The sequence below is a fragment of the Mirounga angustirostris genome, unplaced genomic scaffold, assembly GCF_029215605.1.
Source record: "Mirounga angustirostris isolate CCGP_5_RB_7025 unplaced genomic scaffold, mMirAng1.0.hap1 SCAF_1, whole genome shotgun sequence".
Lineage (NCBI taxonomy): Eukaryota > Metazoa > Chordata > Mammalia > Carnivora > Phocidae > Mirounga > Mirounga angustirostris.
Genome location: NW_026991709.1, coordinates 215,809,256 through 215,831,471, shown reverse-complemented (window position 1 = coordinate 215,831,471; position 22,216 = coordinate 215,809,256). Strand labels below are relative to the sequence as shown.

Sequence of the window (22,216 nt, the reverse complement as noted above, 5' to 3'; positions counted from 1 at the left end):
GAAACTGCTGTCTCTTCAACTGTGGGCTGTGCCGTGTGTCCGTGTCGATGCTCATGAAACCATACCTTAAAAAGTAAAAATCCTGCTGTCTGTACTTTCTATCTCAATAAAGCTGGGCGCAAACCCCGGTTGTTATGGGCAATACACGTGACTCTTCATTAGCGCTTTAAATCTCAAGATAAGAATTTAAACCGAGGTAGTGAAGCTTTATTTTGTGAAGACATCTTAGTGTGAAGCCCGTGTGTTAATAAGAACACTGAATACGAGGCGGTCTTTGACAAGAGATTGTGCACGTCATTTTGGATATTCAACTGGTTTAAAGCTCTTGAGGTGCCCAGCTGGCTCAGTCGGAAGAGCGTGCAACTCTTGATCTTGGGTTGTGCGTTCCAGCCCCATTCTGAGTGTGGAGGTGACTTAAAAATGAATCTTCAAAAACAAGAAACAAAAAAAACTTCTGGAGCTCTTGTTCTGTCTTGTTTCCAAGGTTCCCAAGGTTGGCAATCCCACCACCCGCGTTGTCTGGTGGGCAGCCAGGTACACTGCAACCTCAGCAGCTTCCTCCTCCGCCTAGTGTGAGGAGTCAGTCTTTAGGATCGCTCATCCGTACTAGCCTCCTCTTGCTAATATAACAAATTTCCACAAAATCGCCTCAGTGTCCACCTCCGTAAATGGGTGCAATTACAGCCCCCCTTCACTGGGTCACTGTAAAGATCAAGACGTTATGCAACAGGCATCAGCTGGTTTTATTATGGAGGCCACTGAGTTTGAGGTGCGTGGAGACGCCCAGGATGTTGTTGGATAAGCAAGTGTGGGCATAGGAGATTCAGAAGGAAAGTTCTGGAGTTGAGGGAGGCAGAAGCCGGGCATCTGAGAAGCGGGAAAGGGCAGGAGAGAGGGATTTGGAAAATAACAGGGCCATACACATCGCAGGTTGGATGCAAACATAAATATTATTATTTTCCTCCTCTTCCTCCATTTGGCCATCCAGCCTGCCCTCCCGCCTTCAGGCCAAAACACTCAGAGCCGACCACACACAGGGTTAGGATGCACTTGGGTGTTTACTGGGAATGGGATCTCAGAGGGCAGTCCTGGGTCGCTCATACTTTTTTGGTGATGTTCTTGGGGGTGGCGAGCTCATACAAGCGAGGGGATGCCCGAGCCACCAGGGACGCTGGGGAAATATGGTAGGGGTCGTAGCCCTCGTTGAGGTCCTTGCGCACTTTGGGCTTGGCCAGGGAGATGATCCGGGGACTGGCCACTGCCTTCTTGGTGACGTCCAGCACCTCCCAGCGTGGATCTCGGTCAGGAACACACTGGTTCGACTGGGCCTTGGGCACTGGAGAGGGCAGGAGAGGGGGACCGCGTCAGGCACTGGGGTCTCAGACGCACGGCTGCTCAGGTCTGTGGAGGTCAAAGCTCCCAAGTTCAATGGGCTGCCCATCGACAGGAGAACGGAGATACACAACATGGCCTCTCCACTCGCTGGAATATCACTCACCTGCGAACAGGAGCCAGGCGCCCACACGCGCGGCCCCGGGGACGGACCCTGAGCCCACAACGCTCAGGGAGGGAACCAGACATGGAAGGCCACACGGGGTGTGAGTCCACGTGGGTGACACGTCCAGATCAGGCTCGTCCACAGACGGGAAGGGGGCTCATGGGGGCCGGCGGCTGGGGCGAGGGTGACAAGGAATGATAACTAATGGAGAATGGAGATGGGGTTTCTCTTTAGGGAGATGAAAATTCTAAAATTGATTGTGGTGATGGGTGCACAACCCTGTGAATGTACTGAAAACTATTGTGCACTTTATTTTTTTATTGCGGTATACTGTACACTTTAAAAGGGTGAATTGTAAAGAAAACTATTTCAAATGGCCACGGGTCCCAGACAGGGAACACAGGGGCCAGCCTAGTGGCCAAGGGGGGTGGGGGCTCTGACCGGCCCCTTCCCCTAGTCCCCTCCCTGCTCGAGTGCTACAGTGGGGAGGGGGCAAGCGGACAGGCATGGGAGGCATCTCCTCTCCCTGGCTGGTACTGCGTGCCCAGTCAGCGGACCAAGGGGCAACTCCCCGGCGTAGGACCCCTTCGGAACTCGGCACCAGCTTCTTGGCTGAGGCTGTCCTGGCTCCTCTGGGCTCTGGCTTTCCGTACTGGGTGGCATGGCTCCCACCAGCCATGTGTGACTAGAGTGCTTGATATGGGCTGGCATTTTATTTAATTCAATTGTAGTGAAGTTGATTAACTCATTTAGATCAACCGATTGATTGGTTTTAATGGCATTGGAATAGCGGCACAGGGCCAGTGGCTGCTGTTGGGGACTGACCACTCTCGGGAGCAGAGGCCTGTGGCTCAGCCAGGCTCCCTCTTCTCACCTCCTGGTACCCCCAGGCCTCTCATGCTGGTCTGCTCCTCCTCCCCTGCCCCCACCACCCCCTCCTGCAGCACATGGCCTGTCAGGGGACTAGAAGAGGGGTGGTCACCAGTGGTCACTGCCTTAGCCTTCGTCTCTGGGAGCTTCAGGACCCTGGGGTCCTGGAGGGATGCTCCAGTCTTCTTCCCAAGCCCCCTTTGCCCAGAGCCTCTGGGCAAATGAAAAAGGGTTGACCCCTTCTCAGCAGGTAAGCCCTCAGTGGAGAGACCCTGGGGAAAGGGAACAGGGTCCCTCGCATCAGGCAGGCACCCGTCCACGCGGGGCCTGGGGGAGGAAGCCATTGGGGCTGGACAGAGCTGTGGGGTGTGTGTGTGACGTGCCCAAAGGGAAGGGGCCAAGCAGAAGGGGGGCCCCAAGGAGGACCATGCCCAGGCCCCGGCTTCTCTGAACTCCTCTGAGAATTCAGAAGCACTCCTACCATTGTGACATCCGGGCTTTAAAACTGTCAATGACAGGGCATCTGGGGGGCGCGGTCCATTAAGCTTCCGACTCTTGGTTGAGGTTTGGGTTGTGATCTCAGGGTCGTGAGACCGAGCCCTGTGTCGGGCTCCACGCTCAGAGCAGAGTCTGTTTGGGATTCTCTCCCTCAAATAAATTAATTAAAAACAAAACTCTGCCAGTGAAAACTTGACAGTGACATGGTGACAGTCCCCTACCACACAACACACTGGACAAACACAGAGCGGCGAGTGGCCGAGGAACCTTCCCGTGCCTGCACAGCCCCACGCGGGTCGCTTCTCTCCGACGGTGCCAGTCATGGCCACGGCGGGGGGGGCGCGAGTCTGCTGTGAACAAGACAACCTCAGGCCGCCCTGAAGAGCACAGTTCACGCGTGTCTATTCGTGGGCACGTCTGCAGCACGGATGCGTGTACACACAACTGCCCGCGTGTCTGTACGTGTGTGAGAGAGAGAGGGAGACACGATGGCCCAGGGCATTCACACACGTGTGCTCACGTGCTTCCTTGCACTTAGCTGTCCGTGTAAGGAATATTAAGGGAACAGATAAATGAATGAATAAACAGAAGATCCCATAAGCTCAGTTAAAAGAAGAGAGGCAGACTGGGAAGAGATTATTTTGCATTGTGCTCAACAAAGGAGTAGCGATTGTCTTATATAAAGAGCGGCTCTCAGTCAATAACCGAAAAAAAAAAAGGGAATGGGAAACCTGGAGGACGATAGAATAGAGTGAGCCAAAACGGCCAATCAAACTCTCTGGTGATTAAGTGCCTCTGACATTTTGGGCCCGCGTGTAACAGACACACACAACAAACAGACAGAGAAATACACTATGAGGCACATTACCTGGTGGCAGGTGCTGTGGGGAAAGAGCAAGAGCAGTGACAGGGGCTCACAGGTGCCCAGAGGCGGGCACAGCTTGTGGAATGAAATAGGGCACTGAGGGGCCTCAGCAAGGGGGCAAAGGAGAGAGCTGGTGTCTGGAGAGTGCATTCCAGGACATGGGAAGGGCCAGTGGGGAGGCCCAAGCAGAATGGAGGCAGGTCAAGGTAGCCAGGGGACAGACCACAGGTCCCGGGCCCACGCGAGAGAGGCGGGAGCCCTGGGAGGGTCATGAGCAGGGAAGGCAAGTCTGAGTTGTGTCCAGCAAGATGCCTCTGACAGCCACATGGAGACAGGTGAGGGTGGTGCCAGGATCAGGGCAGAGGCTACAGCTCTGGTCCAGGGACTGATGATGGGCCTCAGACGGGGTGCGTGGGCAGGGGATGCGGGGCAGCTATAGGTGTGCTCAGAAGGCACGGCCCACAGGGGTCCTCTGTGCCTTGGACGTGGAGGGCGCGACAGGAATGCCAGGCCGGGAGAGCATCTGGACGGGTGCTCACTGGCACGCATAGACATGCGGCCCCACGACTTTGTGGATCTGTGTGTGTACCGTGTGTGCATACCCAGAAGGAAACACACTGAACTGCCTTATCTCCTTCCTTATGCCCTTCCGCACCGTCCAATTCTCTACAATTTGTGTGCGTTACTTTCATCATTTCTCATTCGTTTTAAAGGAAAGGGGAAGAATCAGGTCACTGCCATTTTAAAGCTGCCCTTGGACCTCAGCTTGGCTCTGGGGTTGGTGCCTGGGCCCACACCCCGCCTTGCTCTCCTGTACCCACGTGCCCTTGCCAGGAGATGCACCCAGGCCACAGCCCCTTCTCAGTTCTGCTCCTGGGGAATGGCCCCCTCTGCCAGCTCCCAGGAGAGCTTGAGTGAGCCATGCTATGAATGGTGCGCAGGTGTTTGGACAACTGGTCTGCAGTTTTGGGAGAAGACGAAGGAAGAGAGAAGTTTGAATCTGGAAGAAGCAGACCTGAAGCCCAGGTCTTTTGACTGTACCCCACCCCACGGCCTGTGGCCAGTGCCACGCCCCAGCAGAACTACTTACTGGCCAAGTGAAGGAGGCGATTGTAGTCTGACATGTGCGGCTTGGGTTTGGGCATGGGGTCCCACTCTTCCAACAGGGTGGCTGGGGACCTGGGCTTTGCCAGCTGTAGGATCCTTGGGCTGGGGATGGCCATCTGGGCTGCCCTGGATACCTGAGACACCTGGAAACAATTACAGGGAAAGAGTACAACGGTCCATGATTCATCACAGGCCTCTGGATCAGAAAGACCCCATAAGCAACAGTAAGAGACACAGGACTCACTGGGAAGAAGTTAGTTTGCAATGAGTTCAGCAAAGGATTAGTAGTTATCATATATAAAGAGTTCTTCTAAATCAATAACCCAATAACCAATAGGGGCCTGGGCTAATCATATAGGAGAGTAAACCTAAAAGATCGATAATCCTCTGTTGACCAGGGAAATATAAATTAAAACAACAAGCTATCACTCCATGACAACAAATTTGGCAAAAATGAAGAAGTCTGAAAAAATTATCAAGCCCTAGCAAGAACATGGGAGGAGAGAAAATCCTCATGCATGGCTGGTAGGAGAGTAAATTAGTACAAACACTTTGGAAAGCATTTGTCCTTCTCAAGTTGAACATGTGGACACTTGAAGACCATCATATAGAGAAATCCCCTGCCCTGGAGCACAAGGAAATGAAGGCAGTGATAGTCACTGTAGCTCGAATATCATGGCAAACACTTGGAAGCAACCAGGTTGTCCGTCAGTCGGAGGCTGGGTAAATCAATTACAGTATATTCCTATGGTAGGATGCAATCCAGTCAGTAAAATACTGGTTCTCTATATATCATATGCCATGTTTGAGAAAACAAATATTGAGGGGAAAGCAAGAAAGTTAACACACCATGTATGTGTATTAAAAACACAAAATGCTATGATTACAATTGATGTGTCTAGATACTAATAAAGTTTAAAATGATGGCAATGAGGCAGAGCTGCTGTGATGGGGACCCGGTTGCCAGAGGCCTGACAGACATTTCACTGAGAAACTTGACCCACTTGCTCCGTAGATAACTTCTTAGCGTTTTCCAGAGAATCCAGGCACTACCAAAATTGTCTGCTTTGATACTTATGCCAGCCTACTCAAAGGCAGCACCTAGATGGACCTCTGTTAGCCGACTGCTAATCATTGTCTCCCTACCCCCCAAAAATGCACTCAAGACCCACTCTTCCCAGGCTGCCCGCTCTTTAGCATATGTCCTGTCCAGCTTCTTTCCTTGACCTTGACCTGCCTGCCCTCCAGCTGGCTCCCACACGTGTGCAAACAGTCTGCCTGCAGATGAATCAGAGTGGGCAAAATAACGTTCTGAACGTCTGGAACGGTGACAAGGGGAAGATGAGCTGGCCATTCCTGATACCTCTGGAGAGGGAAGGAGGAAGCCAGGGTAATTGTTGAAATGTTTTATTCCTTAAAGAGGAGGAGTAGGTCTGAATAAACTTGTGGAAATGTTGTGGTTGGTGCCGGTGTATTTGCAATGTTTCGTGTCATAGGAAAGCTCTCCATACAGTAGTTTTAACAGGAGCCTTCTTGGAAGCAGAGGTTGGTTGAAATGACCTCCCGGGGTCAGTCGGAAATTTGAGTCTGTTTCCTCTTAAAAGTGTCTTCCCTAAAAATCACAGGCGCTACTCTCGTCAGAGACATCTTGGTGTTTATAATTTATGTCCCACTCAACCCTCCATTTCCTCCTTCCTTCTCCTCCCTTCCTCTCCCCTCCTCCTTTCTTTCCCCATGACTGACACAACTCAGGCCTGACTGCTGGGTGGGGAATGAGCCTGATGTCAGTCCTGCCTGGAGGGGTGGGCAGGCAGGTAAACATTCACCTGTCCATGTCTCAGACTAATATTAGTTGCCACTCTGTGCCTTGCATAGGGTAATACGAGCTTAGGAATATTGCCACTAAAAGCAAGAAAGACGTGGTCCCCGTCCTCGGTTGCTCCCAGTCTGGTGGAAGAATCAACAGTCCATCCAGAAACTGTGCTAGGGGCTGGGAAGGAGCAAAGGAGTGTGCAGGGATATTGGAGGTGGGACTCCCACCAGACTGGCTGGGAACGGGAGGGTCGGGCAAAGGAGAGGAGGGTTCTTGAGTACAAAGGGGCTAGATAGAGAGGGGAGAGGTGTTCCAGGTAGCAGGACCTGCGTGGGCAAAGACCTGGAGAGGCTCATCGAAGGTCCTGCATGTAGCCCAACAAAGCAGGTATATGAAGAAGGAGAGGTCAGGAAGAGCCAAGTCTTGCTTAGCCTTCAGTTCTTAGCTTGGGAATCTGGACTTTCCCAGGGACTGGGAACCATGGAAGGGTTTGGCACACAGAAGGAAAGAGGCATCAGGGCAGGCTTGAACTGGCAAAGGCAAGGCAGGCAGCCCGGAAAACAACAGGTGAATCTCAGGTAAGAGGTGGGACAGGTCGAGAGGACAGCGCCCTCCTTTGGATCCCAATTCAACCAAAGTGGCCATAAAACCCTTTTGGGGGGGATCGACTGGGAAAAGTGAATACAGACTGGGTATTTGGATATTAAGGTGTTACTGTTAAATTTTTTAGTGTGATCATTGTTATTATGGATGTCAGTTAGAAATGCATACTGAAGTAGAAGAGAAATGGTGTGATGTCTGGATTTACTTTAAAAATTTTTTTTGAAGTGGGGGTTCTGGAAAACAATCATGTGAAAATCCCCATCAACATATTTAGTGCAGATTAAAACCACAGTGAGATGCCAGCTTCACAGCAGCTTTATTTGTAAGAGCCAAAAACTGGAAACAACTCAAATGTCCTTCAGGGGCTGACTGGTCTACCCACGTGATGAAACATGACCCAGTGCTCAAAAGGCAAGAACTCTTGAGATGCTCGAGAATCTCAGACACATTAGCTGAGCTGCGAGAGCTCTATCCCGTCATGCGGCACTCAGGAGAAGGGAAAATTGTGGGAATGGGGGACAGGACGCAGTTGCCAGAGGCCATGTTGGGCCTGAGTGGGGAACTGAACTATGTCGTGATCTCTGAAACGGGCGGGGAAGGGGGTCCCTGAGCAGGTTCAAGGCAGTGGTGAGAGGAAAGCCCAGCTCCGTCCTGAGCAGACAGACACCGGGGAATCCCGCTGGCTCGACCGAGCAGTGCTGTGCGGACGGCCCCGGAGTGTGTGCTCTCTGACGCGGGCCCCCGGGGAGAGCCAGAGCACAGCAAGGCACCTACCTCAGACATGTTTATGCTCCAAATGTTATTCCGGACCCTCGGGGCGGCCAGTTCCCTCAGGCGACTGGAAGCTTGGTATTCCAGGGAAGACCGAGGAACGGGCCAAATGGGGGTGGTCCTAGGGGACATCCACAGTTGACACAGCAGCTCAGCCAGGGGCGCGGCTCTGTCTTCTGCGCGTGTCATGTCCTCTCAGCCTGTCTCTGAGTTCGGGAATAAGGGACAGCCTGGGACTGTGGAGCGTTTTGAAAACACCTCCAGGAAGGGATTCAGGAAAGAATCCCTAAAAGAGAGGCCCTAAGTGTTCTCAAGGACAGAGCTACCCTCTCCCAAGGTCATCCCAGCTCAGGGTGCAATGGCCATCTTCCGATTCAGTGCTTCCCTGTCCCCCTCTGTGGTGACAGTGGTTCCCAGGGCCTCTCGCCCACACCCCTGTTGGGGCTGGGGTCAGGACTGGACACAAGGGATGAAAGGGTGTGGGCCCGTGTATCCTGAAATCAGATGTCAGGTCTGTCTCTGCCCCAGAAAGAAAGCTACGTTTCATTGATCTGAGGCAGACGGGTTTGTATTTTCACATCTCTGAGGTTGGAAGGCAGCTTATAAATGCTGTCAGCCAAACGTCAGAAGTCCCATGGCTGTCCTCGCTTGCGTGCACTCTGGGGTGGTTGTTGGCACTGAAATGGCCCAGATGAATTATATGCATTCTTGGATCTACAGATGTTAAGTCTAATTGCAGTTTAAGTTATCTTCAGATTACACGATGATTCAGCAATAAAATGGAAAGTTACCATCACAAAGACAGGCAATAAAAACAGTGTGGGGAAACTTGTCAACTTCTAAGTCAAAAAGTGATTCAAAAAATTCAGACACAGTTTAGCTAATTCATCTGCTATTATTTTCCTTTTATGTGCATAAAAATAGGTAATTAAAATCTATGTCTAAATAACTCTAAAGATAGCTTTTAACAAGCATGAAAGTTCTAAGTGATAAGAAGGCATTGTGTTAAAAGTTTTACACAAAATAAGGTCTTAGGATTGCTAGCTTTTTTAGGGCCAGCAAAATCCAGAATGGTGATGAGTAACATTTGTTGAGCACTTGCTAGGTCAGGTACTGTGCTAAGTACCTTTCGAGTATGATCCCCACCTCCACTCATCCCACAGGTGGAGAGAGAGCTGTAGCTCATAGGGTCAAGTGCCTGCCCACAGGCATCCAGCTGGGGAGTAGCCCAGCCCAGTCTGAAGTCAGGTCATCTACTCCCTGGACCTGGACTCTCCCCATGCCACATTCTGTTAGGGAAGGGAGAGGTTTTCTGCCAACTCTGCCTTCAGAGTACCTGCTCAGCACTCCTTCCTTTACCTGTTGTTGTTGTAATACTCCGAGTAGAACCTTTTAGGTCGAGCCAGTTCCTCCACTCGGCGGGACACCTCTATGCAAAATCGGAAACAGCCCCCACTGAGAAACCTGCCCACCCTCAGAGGTTTCCTTCTTGCTTAGTGTTCCACTAGCTAGAGTGAGAGGCACAATGTGAGGCACTGAGGGCCTAGAGAGTTGAGCACCAGATACCTTGCAGAGAAGTGACTTTTGCTATCCCCATTCTAGGGACAGTGGTCCCAGGGGCCTGAAGTCCCTTACTCAGGGCACACAGGAGGGGAGCAGCAGGCCTGGAATGGGAGCTCAGGCCCATCAGTTCCTCAACAGAGCTCAGAGTGCCTCCAACAACCCACTGGTCGGGAAAGTGGATTTTGGTCTGCAGTTAGTACACACCTAGGGTTTACAAAAGCTTAGTGTCCACTCTGAGGAAGATTCTAAAACCCCCAAGAGAGAACCTGCCCTATTACTTCTCTCCAGTAAGAGATTTCTTGAAATAGTTTATTTGAAGGGATCCACTGCTCTCAAAAAGTGTAGAAACCATTGCAGAAGGGAAGGCAAAGAGTCTTTTAATAAATTTAATACTAACCCCCATTTTGGCTGTAGTGCAAATTGGGATTTCCCCTGGAGAGTTTGCCCCACACCCCTCACCCCAGGACCAGCCTCCAGCGTTTCTGGCTCCTCCAGAGACAGAGGCCAGAGATGAGATACCTGGGAGATGGGGGTTGGGGGAGCAGCAATAGGGAATTCTGGTGAGGTTGGGGCTAGGGGAGACCCCAGTTGGATCTCCTCGGTTGGATCTGGGGCACAGGTTGGAGTAGAATGGGGGTGACCCAGCATGAGAGCTGGGACAAGGGCCACCTCCGGCCCACCCCTGAGCTAGGTGACCCCTGATGGAGAAGTGGAGGTGGTGGGTGGGCTCCACCTACCTGGCACTGTGATGGTGAGGGTGGTGTCTTCGAGAAACCTCTCTGTCCAGTACACAGAAGGCCTGGAATACACCGAGGCATGGCTCAGGGTCAAGGAAGCTGGGACACAGGCTTCCTGTGCCCTGCTCTGAAACAGAACTCAGGGCACCTTACAAACAGATATGTACAGGAGGGAGACAGTGAGGCATGTGGGGAACTGTAGATGCTTTTGAGCAGGGCTGATGTTCAGAGAAGGGAGAGCTGGAAAAAAAAAAAAAAGGCACAGCTAAGAGCAGGACCCAGGGCCCTATCACGGGAGCAGACCCACTTCTCAGCTGGGTGGACTGGCGTCCAGAGCACCAGGGTGGAGCTGGGAATGGCCCTCGGGGTGAGGAAGCCCCCCATCAGAGGGCCCTTTCTCCCAATCCCTGCCCCTGGTGAGGAGGAGGGATCCCCTGGAGCATGCCCCCCATGGCAGGAGATGGAGGGGCACCCTGGGACTTACCAGTAGACACAGAACTGCAACTTCCTCTTGCACCGGGACACCCAGGCATAGCCCTTACAGCAGCACTCCATCCTGCGATGAGATAGGCCCTAGCCCCCGACTGCTCTGTGGCTGCATTTGCTCAAAGGCCTCACTGTCCTTACTGGTACCCGGAAGCCACCCCAGTCCCATCTCTGGAACCCTGACTTCTAGCCTCCCTCTGTACCTGCCCCCCTGGTGTCATCACATGGGTGAGAGATGGGACAAGGGAGCCAGGAAGCCGGGGGGCGGTGGGGGAGAGCAGGGCAGACCCCCAGGAGCTGCCCTCCTCCTCGTGGACCCCACCCCTGCCTCCAGGGGCACACCTTCCTCCTCCTCCTCCTCCTCCTCCTCCTCATGGACCCCACCCCTGCCTCCAGCGACACACCTTCTTCCTCCTCCTCCTCCTCCTCCTTGTGGACCCCACCCCTGCCTCCAGCAGCACACCTTCCTTCTCCTCCTCCTCCTCTTCCTCCTCCTCCTCGTGAACCCCACCCCTGCCTCCAGGGCACACCTTCCTCCTCCTCCTCCTCCTCCTCCTCCTCGTGGACCCCACCCCTGCCTCCAGGGCACACTTTGCTCCTCCTCCTCCTCCTCCTCCTCGTGGACCCCACCCCTGCCTCCAGGGGCACACCTTGCTCCTCCTCCTCCTCCTCCTCCTCCTCGTGGACCCCACCCCTGCCTCCAGGGGCACACCTTGCTCCTCCTCCTCCTCCTCCTCCTCGTGGACCCCACCCCTGCCTCCAGGGGCACACCTTGCCTCTCCTCCTCCTCCTTGTGGACCCCACCCCTGCCTCCAGGGGCACACCTTCCTCCTCCTCCTCCTCGTGGACCCCACCCCTGCCTCCAGCGGCACACCTTCCTCCTCCTCCTCCTCCTCTTCCTCCTCCTCCTCGTGGACCCCACCCCTGCCTCCAGCAGCACACCTTCCTCCTCCTCCTCCTCCTCCTCGTGGACCCCACCCCTGCCTCCAGCGGCACACCTTCCTCCTCCTCCTCCTCCTCCTCCTCCTCCTCCTCCTCGTGGACCCCACCCCTGCCTCCAGGGCACACCTTCCTCCTCCTCCTCCTCCTCCTCGTGGACCCCACCCCTGCCTCCAGCGGCACACCTTCCTCCTCCTCCTCCTCCTCCTCGTGGACCCCACCCCTGCCTCCAGGGCACACCTTGCTCCTCCTCCTCCTCCTCCTCGTGGACCCCACCCCTGCCTCCAGGGCACACCTTCCTCCTCCTCCTCCTCCTCCTCCTCCTCGTGGACCCCACCCCTGCCTCCAGGGGCACACCTTCCTCCTCCTCCTCCTCCTCCTCGTGGACCCCACCCCTGCCTCCAGGGGCACACCTTCCTCCTCCTCCTCCTCCTCCTCCTCCTCGTGGACCCCACGCCTGCCTCCAGCAGCACACCTTCCTCCTCCTCCTCCTCCTCCTCCTCCTCCTCCTCCTCGTGGACCCCACCCCTGCCTCCAGGGGCACACCTTCCTCCTCCTCCTCCTCCTCCTCCTCCTCGTGGACCCCACCCCTGCCTCCAGCAGCACACCTTCCTCCTCCTCCTCCTCCTCCTCCTCCTCCTCGTGGACCCCACCCCTGCCTCCAGGGGCACACCTTCCTCCTCCTCCTCCTCCTCCTCCTCCTCGTGGACCCCACCCCTGCCTCCAGGGGCACACTTTCCTCCTCCTCGTGGACCCCACCCCTGCCTCCAGCGGCACACCTTCCTCCTCCTCCTCCTCCTCCTCCTCCTCGTGGACCCCACCCCTGCCTCCAGGGCACACCTTCCTCCTCCTCCTCCTCCTCGTGGACCCCACCCCTGCCTCCAGGGCACACCTTGCTCCTCCTCCTCCTCCTCGTGGACCCCACCCCTGCCTCCAGGGGCACACCTTGCCTCTCCTCCTCCTCCTTGTGGACCCCACCCCTGCCTCCAGGGGCACACCTTCCTCCTCCTCCTCCTCCTCCTCCTCCTCCTCGTGGACCCCACCCCTGCCTCCAGGGCACACCTTGCTCCTCCTCCTCCTCCTCCTCCTCGTGGACCCCACCCCTGCCTCCAGGGCACACCTTGCTCCTCCTCCTCCTCCTCCTCCTCCTCCTCCTCCTCGTGGACCCCACCCCTGCCTCCAGGGCACACCTTGCTCCTCCTCCTCCTCCTCCTCCTCGTGGACCCCACCCCTGCCTCCAGGGGCACACCTTCCTCCTCCTCCTCCTCCTCCTCCTCCTCCTCCTCCTCCTCCTCCTCCTCGTGGACCCCACCCCTGCCTCCAGGGGCACACCTTCCTCCTCCTCCTCCTCCTCCTCCTCCTCCTCCTCCTCCTCCTCCTCGTGGACCCCACCCCTGCCTCCAGGGGCACACCTTCCTCCTCCTCCTCCTCCTCCTCCTCCTCCTCCTCCTCGTGGACCCCACCCCTGCCTCCAGGGGCACACCTTCCTCCTCCTCCTCCTCCTCCTCCTCCTCCTCCTCCTTGTGGACCCCACCCCTGCCTCCAGGGGCACACCTTCCTCCTCCTCCTCCTCCTCCTCCTCCTCCTCGTGGACCCCACCCCTGCCTCCAGGGCACACCTTGCTCCTCCTCCTCCTCCTCCTCCTCGTGGACCCCACCCCTGCCTCCAGGGCACACCTTGCTCCTCCTCCTCCTCCTCCTCCTCCTCGTGGACCCCACCCCTGCCTCCAGGGCACACCTTGCTCCTCCTCCTCCTCCTCCTCCTCGTGGACCCCACCCCTGCCTCCAGGGGCACACCTTCCTCTTCCTCCTCCTCCTCCTCCTCCTCCTCCTCCTCGTGGACCCCACCCCTGCCTCCAGGGGCACACCTTCCTCCTCCTCCTCCTCCTCCTCCTCCTCCTCGTGGACCCCACCCCTGCCTCCAGCAGCAACCTTCCTCCTCCTCCTCCTCCTCCTCCTCGTGGACCCCACCCCTGCCTCCAGGGGCACACCTTCCTCCTCCTCCTCCTCCTCCTCCTCCTCGTGGACCCCACCCCTGCCTCCAGGGGCACACCTTCCTCCTCCTCCTCCTCCTCCTCCTCCTCCTCATGGACCCCACCCCTGCCTCCAGGGGCACACCTTGCCTCTCCTCCTCCTCCTTGTGGACCCCACCCCTGCCTCCAGGGGCACACCTTCCTCCTCCTCCTCCTCCTCCTCCTCCTCCTCGTGGACCCCACCCCTGCCTCCAGGGCACACCTTGCTCCTCCTCCTCCTCCTCCTCATGGACCCCACCCCTGCCTCCAGGGCACACCTTGCTCCTCCTCCTCCTCCTCCTCCTCCTCATGGACCCCACCCCTGCCTCCAGCGGCACACCTTCTTCCTCCTCCTCCTCCTCCTCCTCCTCATGGACCCCACCCCTGCCTCCAGGGGCACACCTTGCTCCTCCTCCTCCTCCTCCTTGTGGACCCCACCCCTGCCTCCAGGGGCACACCTTGCTCCTCCTCCTCCTCCTCCTCGTGGACCCCACCCCTGCCTCCAGCGGCACACCTTCCTCCTCCTCCTCCTCCTCCTCCTCCTCCTCCTCCTCCTCCTCCACCGCTTGGACCCCACCCCTGCCTCCAGCAGCACACCTTCCTCCTCCTCCTCCTCCTCCTCCTCCTCGTGGACCCCACCCCTGCCTCCAGGGGTACACCTTGCTCCTCCTCCTCCTCCTCCTTGTGGACCCCACCCCTGCCTCCAGCAGCACACCTTCCTCCTCCTCCTCCTCCTCCTCCTCCTCGTGGACCCCACCCCTGCCTCCAGCGGCACACCTTCCTCCTCCTCCTCGTGGACCCCACCCCTGCCTCCAGGGGCACACCTTCCTCCTCCTCGTGGACCCCACCCCTGCCTCCAGGGGCACACCTTCCTCCTCCTCCTCCTCCTCCTCATGGACCCCACCCCTGCCTCCAGCGGCACACCTTGCTCCTCCTCCTCCTCCTCCTTGTGGACCCCACCCCTGCCTCCAGCAGCACACCTTCCTCTTCCTCCTCCTCCTCCTCCTCCTCCTCCTCCTCCGCCCCACCCCCACCTTCAGCGACTCGGCCCATAGGCCTCACCTGTCTTTCGAGACTTGCCAGTTGGTCTTGGGCTTTGCCAGCTCAAAAATCCTCTTCCTCTTCCTCCCTCTGATGGAGGAGATGCTGGGGAACCTCTGGGTGATGGACAGCCGGCTTTGGGAGAGGTGGGCGGTGAGTGGGTCAGGCCCTGCCCAGCGAGAAGGGGCCTCTCTGGGGCGGTGTCTGGAATCGCAGACCCCTGAGTGGAAGTCCTGGCTCGGAACTGGCCGAGTCACCACTGTGAGGCCCTCTGCAAAGTGGGGAAGACCAGCTCCCGAGGCACCAGACACCTGAGAAGACTAAAGCGGACTAAATCTCATGAGCAGGTTTTAAGTGCCAACTGTGGGCCTGGCCTCCGGAAGCCCAGAGACTGGGAGGCATAGGGTGTCTGGGGCTGAGACACCTGCCTGTTCCCTCTCTGGGTGCCACCCCTGGCCCAAATGCCACCCCCCAGGCCCCTCTCACTGGCCTGCGCTCTTCCCCCCACAGCAGATGTCGCCGGCCACCACCTGCTACACCGTGTGTGTGTGTGTGTGTGTGTGTGTGAGAGACACAAGCTCTGTGAGAGCAGGGGTGGGGGTGGGGGTGGGGGGCGGGGTCCATCTGCAGTGGCAGGGACAAGGGGAGAGGCTCTTCCACCGGAACAGCCGAGCCAGAGTGAACCCAGAGCGTGGACCCAGTGCAGGGCAGGCCGGAGGGACGCGGGTTCCAGCAGAGGAGCTGAGCTCGGAGTCCCGCAGGAGAGAGAGCTCCTGTTTCTTTCCAGGACTCCACAACTTGCCACAAATCACTCCCTGCAAACACTCAGCCCGCCAGTTACCCCTTGACCTGGAGTGCGTCGTCCAGGCTGTCTCAAACGCTTCTGGGAGTGTGAGGTCCTTGGAATGGTTTTGGCTTTGAGTTGGGAGGTTCTCCCCATTTCTCTTTCTCTCTGACTGAGGGCCTCCACTCCTGGCTTCCCAACTCTGGCACCCCAACCCTGTCTGTCCAGCTCCCCAGATCAGTGCTTTTGTAAGGTTTCCAATTCTGACCCTCCCCCCCTCACCCCCCCCCGCCCCGGCCTCGATGTGGCTGTGTTTGCCTCAGAGGCCAGTGAGGGGCCGCCCTCCTGTCCCACACAGTGCACACTTGGGGTGCCGCGGTCCCCAGCAAGGGCACACAGGGCCACCCCGGGGCGGGGGTGGGACCGCTGCTCTCCCCCACTGCCCCCACCCCAGCTGGGCAGGCCCACCTCATCTCAGAGACGCCCTCGTCGGCGTCTTTCTCCAGAACCCTGAGGGCCACCTTGGGGTTCCGGGGACTGGGCACTTCTTCCCCAGTCACCTCCTCTGGGAGGGTCTTCCCTTCTTGGTCTTCAAATCTCAGCTTCCCATCATCTGGGTACCCGGTGTCCGTGGTCCGTCGGCTCCCAGACACCATTCCCTGCATGCCCAGGACGCCATAGTCCTGTCCCCTGGGTGGGCTGCCTTCGGCCTCCGAGCTGTGGTGGTTGAGGAGCGAACTTTGCCACTGGTCCCCCATGCACTGGGCCCTCTGCAGTCCTGCAGCTTGGCTCCCCAAACACCCAAGTGTGTCTGTGGTCACCCGGCGACAGGAGAATGGCCTGCCCACATTCTGGGCGCCCACATTCCACTCCCAGCGTGGCCGTACGTGCCATCCCCGGACAACTCGGCAGCTCCTCGTGGGGGCCTGCTCACCCACCAGACCTCAGCCCCTTCTCTGTCTTTTCCTGGCTAAGCCAGGACTAGTACCCAGCCCCATCCTACATTTCTTCTTAGTGAGACCCCATCTGTGCTCCGTTCAAGGAGCCAGTCCTGGTGGCTGTACCCTCCCAGCATTGGTTTAGGGGTGAGACCTGAGGGGCAAGCTGCAGGGGGCTTCTGGGAATGGCTTCCTCGCTCTCAAAAGGACACAAGAGGAAGAGAGCCCATCTCTCCTTCTTAGCGGTTTTGGGGACTGTCGGTGATGTCTAGAGCGCAGGTAGCCATCTTGTGACCATGAGACCGCCTGTGAGTCTGAGAATGGTGGGTTGCAGGATTTTGTGGTGTGGTTGAGCCCCTGGACCTGGCAATCATGGAGCAGGCTGTGTGTCTGGCCTTCCTGTTACGGGACAGTGAATTCTCTTAGCTGCGAGTGGTAGCTGGGTTTCCCGAGGCTTGCAGCCAAAAGCACCCTAATGGATACACAGTCTTCCAGCCCCAACATTTCAAGAAATAACTTCAGCTACAGCCGGTGTTCAAAACAGGCTTTCTTACCTTGTCAAAACAAAGCAGTAGTTATGGTAATTGAAATATTCTCATGGCCCCCGACGCACACCCCAGGCTCCAGTTTTGAAAAATTCCCTGCAGGCCATCAGAGGAACTGCCTCTGCCAGGCCACACTCCTACATATCATGCCTTTCCCTTTCTCTGCTTGGCTGTTTCCTGCTCATTGTTTAAGACCCTCCCATGCCCAGCCCTGCCCTCCAGATCCTGCTCTGTTCCCACAGCCCAGGCTGCTCATCCCCAGGGCCTGAGGGAACCCTCCCTGTACAAACCGTGAAGTTGCAAAGTCCTTTCCAGTTATCCATCCTGCCTCCCTAATGCTTTGCCCCACCATCATCTCTGTCAGGAAAGGGAGAGAAGGAAGGAGTCTCTTGGATGATTCCAAAAGAAAGGCTTTTGAGGGCATCTGGTTCAATCTGTAAGACCCTTGCAAAAATCCCCTTTACTGGCCTTAAGTGTCCTAAACCCTCTCCTTGCACTCAGAGATTTATTTTTCCCTCTTAAGTTAAATCTGACCAAGATCCACAGGCGCCTTTCACAAAAAGGTAAAGTCCATATTGTTGCACTCAGAGGGACCTGTCATCATTGCAAAGTTCTGTAAGCAATCTCTGTTCCAACATGAGTCCACTTTAGGGGATGGGGTTGGGGGATGGGCAAACTAGGGGAAGGGGATTCAAGGTACAAACTTCCAGTTATAAAATTAGTCACAGAGATGAAAAGTGCAGCATGGGGAATATGATAATATCATAATAACATTGTTTGGGTGACATATGGGATTGTGGAATCACTATGTTGTGCACCTGAAGCTAATAGAACATTGTGTCGACTACAATGCAATAATAAAAATTATTTTTCAAGTCCACTTTCCTACTAGAGACAGCTCATTAAACCTGCTTGGCATGAAGTCAAGCCTGTATCTGCCACATCTAGCATCCACGAGTGCCGTGAAGGCCAGGCATTGCCTCGAGCTCACAAGAGGAACAAGGTCTCGGGAGCCAGGCACTTACACGAGGACAAGGAGAAGGTGCTGGAGGGACCAGAGCTCCACCAGCCTTGGAGCGAGCGCTGGGAGGTCCATTTCTGCTGCTCAAATATGTGGGAAAGCAAGAAAGTTCACAGCCGAGGAGCTGGAACCAGGGGGGTGATCCCTGGATGTGTAGGATGTTTTGAATGGAAAACAGAGGGGACCGGAACTGGCTGAGTGTGTGTGGAGTTTGGTGGGGAGGACAGCAGGTGGTGGGGAAGGAGCGGCATCTCACTGCATGGTGCCAGGACCTGGGATAAGCATAGAACAGAAAACAAATTGGACCCCTATTAGATTCCTTTCCTGGTGCTGCACAGCAAACACCGGCAAACTTCGAGGCTTCGACAACAGTAGTTTGTTATCTGGAGGTTCTTGAGGCCAGAAGTCCACAGTGGGTCCCACTGGGCTCAGACCAAGAGGTTGGCTGGGCTGGGTCCCTCTGGACGTGGCAAGGGAGGATCTGTTTCGGGCTTTCTGGGGTGCTGGCAGAACTCAGCTCCTTGCGGTTTCGACCCGGAGCCCCCACTTCCCGTGGCTGTCAGCTGAGGGCTGTCCCAGCTTCGGAGGCACTGCAGCCTTGGCCCGGGGCCCTTCCTCCATCTCTAGCCAGCAGTGAGGACCGTCCCTGTCCTGCTTCTTCTCATGTCTGTGGTCTCAGCCAAGAAAGGGCCCCAGTTTCTAAGGACCCACATGATTAAATGAGGCCCCCCTGGATAATCCAGGCCAGTGTGCCCACCTCAGGGTCTGTAACCTGAATCACATAAGCACAGTTCCTTTTGCTACATATGGTCCCATGTCCCCAGGTTCCAGGGACGAGGATGTGGACGATGTCCACCTCATCTCTGGAGCGACTGTTCTCCCTACCTCACCCACCTCACACCACACACGCAAATTGACTCTAAATGATTTCGGGATCTAAATGTCAATAAGAAAAAAGGTAAACCAAGTGAAAAATAGGAAAAAGACACGAAGAGGCATTTCACAGAAAACATGAACAGATGATACTCAGTGACTGACCAGTAAAACGTTGGAGAGAATGATCTCTTTTATACGTTGAGGAATTCGGTCTAAATTTGGAAAACAACTTGGCATCACCTCATAAAAGAGTGAGTGTCCGGACCGGCAGCCAAGCAGGCCGTGGGACTTACGAGAGGGCCACACACGGACTAACAGCGCTGGCGTCCTGGGAAGGACACATGGTCGCCACTGGGACTGCCTACACCTGCCAGGGGACGAAGGCGAGGGGAGGGAGGAGGAGGAGGGAGGAAAGGGGTGAAGGAGCGGCGGATAACCACGTACTGCTAAAACGTCCTCCACCTAGTTCACTTTTAAATAACTCCAGATGAAGCAGGGGCTGCAGAGAAAAGGCATCCCATACACCTGCTCCTTTCAAAATAGGGAGACCGGGCCTGGGGCGGGGTGGGGGGTGGGGGGCAGAATACCTCGTTCTGCTGGTGCGTGCGTCGCCCCTCGGAGGCAGGGAGGCGCCGCAGTGACGCGAGTTGGCCACCAGAGGTCGCCCCTCTCAAGGCCACAGCGGGCTCTCCGCGGGCCGGGCGCGTCGGGCCAGGAACTCCGCGCCCCCAGCTCCTCGACGCCCCGCCCCCCGGCACTGTCGCTCCTCCCCCTTCCTTCCAGGGGGACCCGTGGTCCGGGTGTGCACAGCGCTCGAACACGCAGCGTTCAGCGCTGGGCTGCCTGGGGTGGGGCCTCCAGCTGGAACCACATTTGCAAAATTCCGTGGTGTTGGGAAGTGCCTTGGACCAAAGATGACACAGGGAGCCGGGGCTTCCTGGGTCTAAAGTAAACTCACTGGAGACCAGCCCCAGCTGCGCTCTTCCCTCACGCCTGCTACAAGGATATTTCCCAAAGCAGGGACACAGACTGGTGTCTTCAAGGGGCCGGTAAGGGGGACACAGGCCCAGAGCTAAATGACACCAAATAAGGTGATGAGAAATCACTCCCCTTTGTCCTTAATTACAATTCTTCTGGGTACCTCAAGAGGGAAATCTCAGCTTGGCAGCTGGCAGAGGTTTGAATTCTCCAGTTTTGTTCATCCTTTTTAACCAAGAGAGAGCAGGTCCCTGTCTGGGCCCGGCTGTGAAAGCTGGACTCTAATAAACTTGTTTTGTTCTTACTGCTGTTGGTTTACACACCTTGTTTCTGGTTTTGTTTTGTGATTGTTACATAATAATTGCAAACAGGCATCATAACCCTTTACCCCTGAACACTCGGTGTGTGTTTCTAATGTCCTCTTATATAACCACAGCATGGTTATCAAAATCGGTAAAAATAACATTGATAAAATACTATTATCTAGTCAAGAATTTTTTTTAAGATTTTATTTATTTGATAGAGAGAAAGAGAGCACAAGCAGGGGGAGCAGCAGAGAGAGAGGGAGAAGCAGGCTCCCTGCTGAGCAGGGAACCCGACTCGGGACTCGATTCCAGGACTCCAGGATCATCACCTGAGCCAAAGGCAGATGCCCAACTGACTGAGCCACCCAGGTGCCCCTAGTCAAAAATTCTTATTTATATATCACAGGTTGTCCCAATCATGTCCTTTCCACAATTCCCTCCACCCCTGGCTCCCAAGCCAGTCCAAGTGAGGTGTCATATTTATGAGCCTTTTCAGTACCCTCCACTCTGGGACAATTCTTCACTCTCTATTTCATGAACTACACAATTTTGAAGAGTTTTGTCCAGTTATTTTATAGAGGCTCCTTCAGTTTGGGTTTCTCTAATATTTTCTCATGATTGGTGAGAGGATGCGCATAAAATGAGATAAAATGCATGTCGGCGCATTTTGGCAAGAGTCCCTCAGCGGGAGCTGCCCATGGAGTCATCACTGCTGAGGCTCATCTCCATCCTTTGACCCAGGTGGTCTGTCCAGGTTTCTCCAAAGGAAAGTGCCATGTTTTCCCCCTTGAAATTAACAGACAATCTTTTGAGAGATACTTTAAGATGATGCAAATCCTGTTTTCTCTCATCAGGCTTTCATCCACGACTTTTACTTCTTTCCTTTTAGGGAAAGCCGTGCTGGTTTCCCATTTCCAGACATGATACACCCTTTTTTTGTACAAGTTTACTTAGGTAACAGAAATGGGTCCATGCCTGACTTAAGCATATCATGACATAAGAGTGCAAAAGAGTGGGCCAAAATCGTGACAAGGGCTCAACACTGATGGGGATGCATAGGCTGTGTGGTCTCCTCCAGCTGACACACCAGGCCCCTCTCCCAAAATTCCTCCTGTTCGGGGCGCCTGGGTGGCTCAGTTGTTAAGTGTCTGCCTTCGGCTCAAGTCATGATCCCAGGATCCTGGGATTGAGCCCCGCATCGGGCTCCCTGCCTTCTCCCTCTCCCACTCCCCCTGCTTGTGTTCTCTCTCTGTCTCTCTGTCAAATAAATAAAATCTTAAAAAAAAAAAAATTCCTCCTGCTCAATGAGAACAGCTCTCCTCAGACTGCAGGCTCCCCCATGGTAGTTCCCAACTATAGGCTGCTTTTGGAGATTTGTGAATCACCTGAGCACAAGCTCTAGAAGGGGAGTGATGTGTGACAGCTGGGAGTCCTCCTCCCCATAAAGACCGTTGCCTGGTGTATTGGATGAGTCCCCTGCAGCTGCTATAACAAACTGCCGCAGAGGGAGTGGTTTAAAACTACACACATCTGGGGCGCCTGGGTGGCTCAGTTGGTTAAGCGGCTGCCTTCGGCTCAGGTCATGATCCTGGGGTCCTGGGATTGAGCCCCGCATTGGGCTCCCTGCTCCGCAGGAAGCCTGCTTCTCCCTCTTCCTCTGCCTGCCTCTCTGCCTACTTGTTCTCTTTCTCTCTATCTCTCTGTCAGATAGATAAATAAAATTAAAAAAAAAAAAACTACACACATCTATTCTCTTATGGTTCTGGGGTCAGAAGTTAGCTGGGTCTCACTGGGCTAAAGGCAAGGTGTGGGAAGGGCTGCTTCCCTCAGAAGGCTCCCATAGCTCCAAGAAGCCAGGCAGGGGACAGGGTGTCAACTTAAAGACTAGCCACATCATACCACCATCAGAGGCTAGAGCAGAAGCCGCCTCGCAGCAGCTGGGACTGCTCAGGCCTGTCCAGGGGGCC

General features: G+C 55.6%; 1 protein-coding gene across 1 annotated transcript; it reads right to left on the bottom strand.

Moving 5' to 3' along the window:
• Nucleotides 1–1,075: 1,075 nt before the first annotated feature.
• Nucleotides 1,076–16,344, bottom strand: SPMAP2 (sperm microtubule associated protein 2). Its single transcript, XM_045902283.1, has 9 exons — nucleotides 16,055–16,344; nucleotides 14,824–14,937; nucleotides 10,810–10,881; nucleotides 10,326–10,387; nucleotides 9,385–9,454; nucleotides 8,029–8,146; nucleotides 4,822–4,981; nucleotides 1,190–1,336; nucleotides 1,076–1,155 (listed from the first exon to the last, which is right to left on the bottom strand). The coding sequence occupies exons 1-9, from the start codon at nucleotides 16,342–16,344 to the stop codon at nucleotides 1,076–1,078; spliced, it is 1,113 nt and encodes a 370-aa protein (XP_045758239.1).
• Nucleotides 16,345–22,216: the final 5,872 nt, after the last annotated feature.

Excerpts from the sequence above, each read along its gene's own strand:
- SPMAP2 (XM_045902283.1), bottom strand. The coding sequence starts at position 16,344 with ATGGGGGACCAGTGGCAAAGTTCGCTCCTCAACCACCACAGCTCGGAG. Across the intron at positions 4,982-8,028 it reads GGAGCATAAACATGTCTGAG|GTGTCTCAGGTATCCAGGGC; the intron begins GTAGGTGCCTTG and ends AATTGTTTCCAG. Across the intron at positions 1,156-1,189 it reads CCTCAACGAGGGCTACGACC|GGCATCCCCTCGCTTGTATG; the intron begins CCTACCATATTT and ends CCTGGTGGCTCG.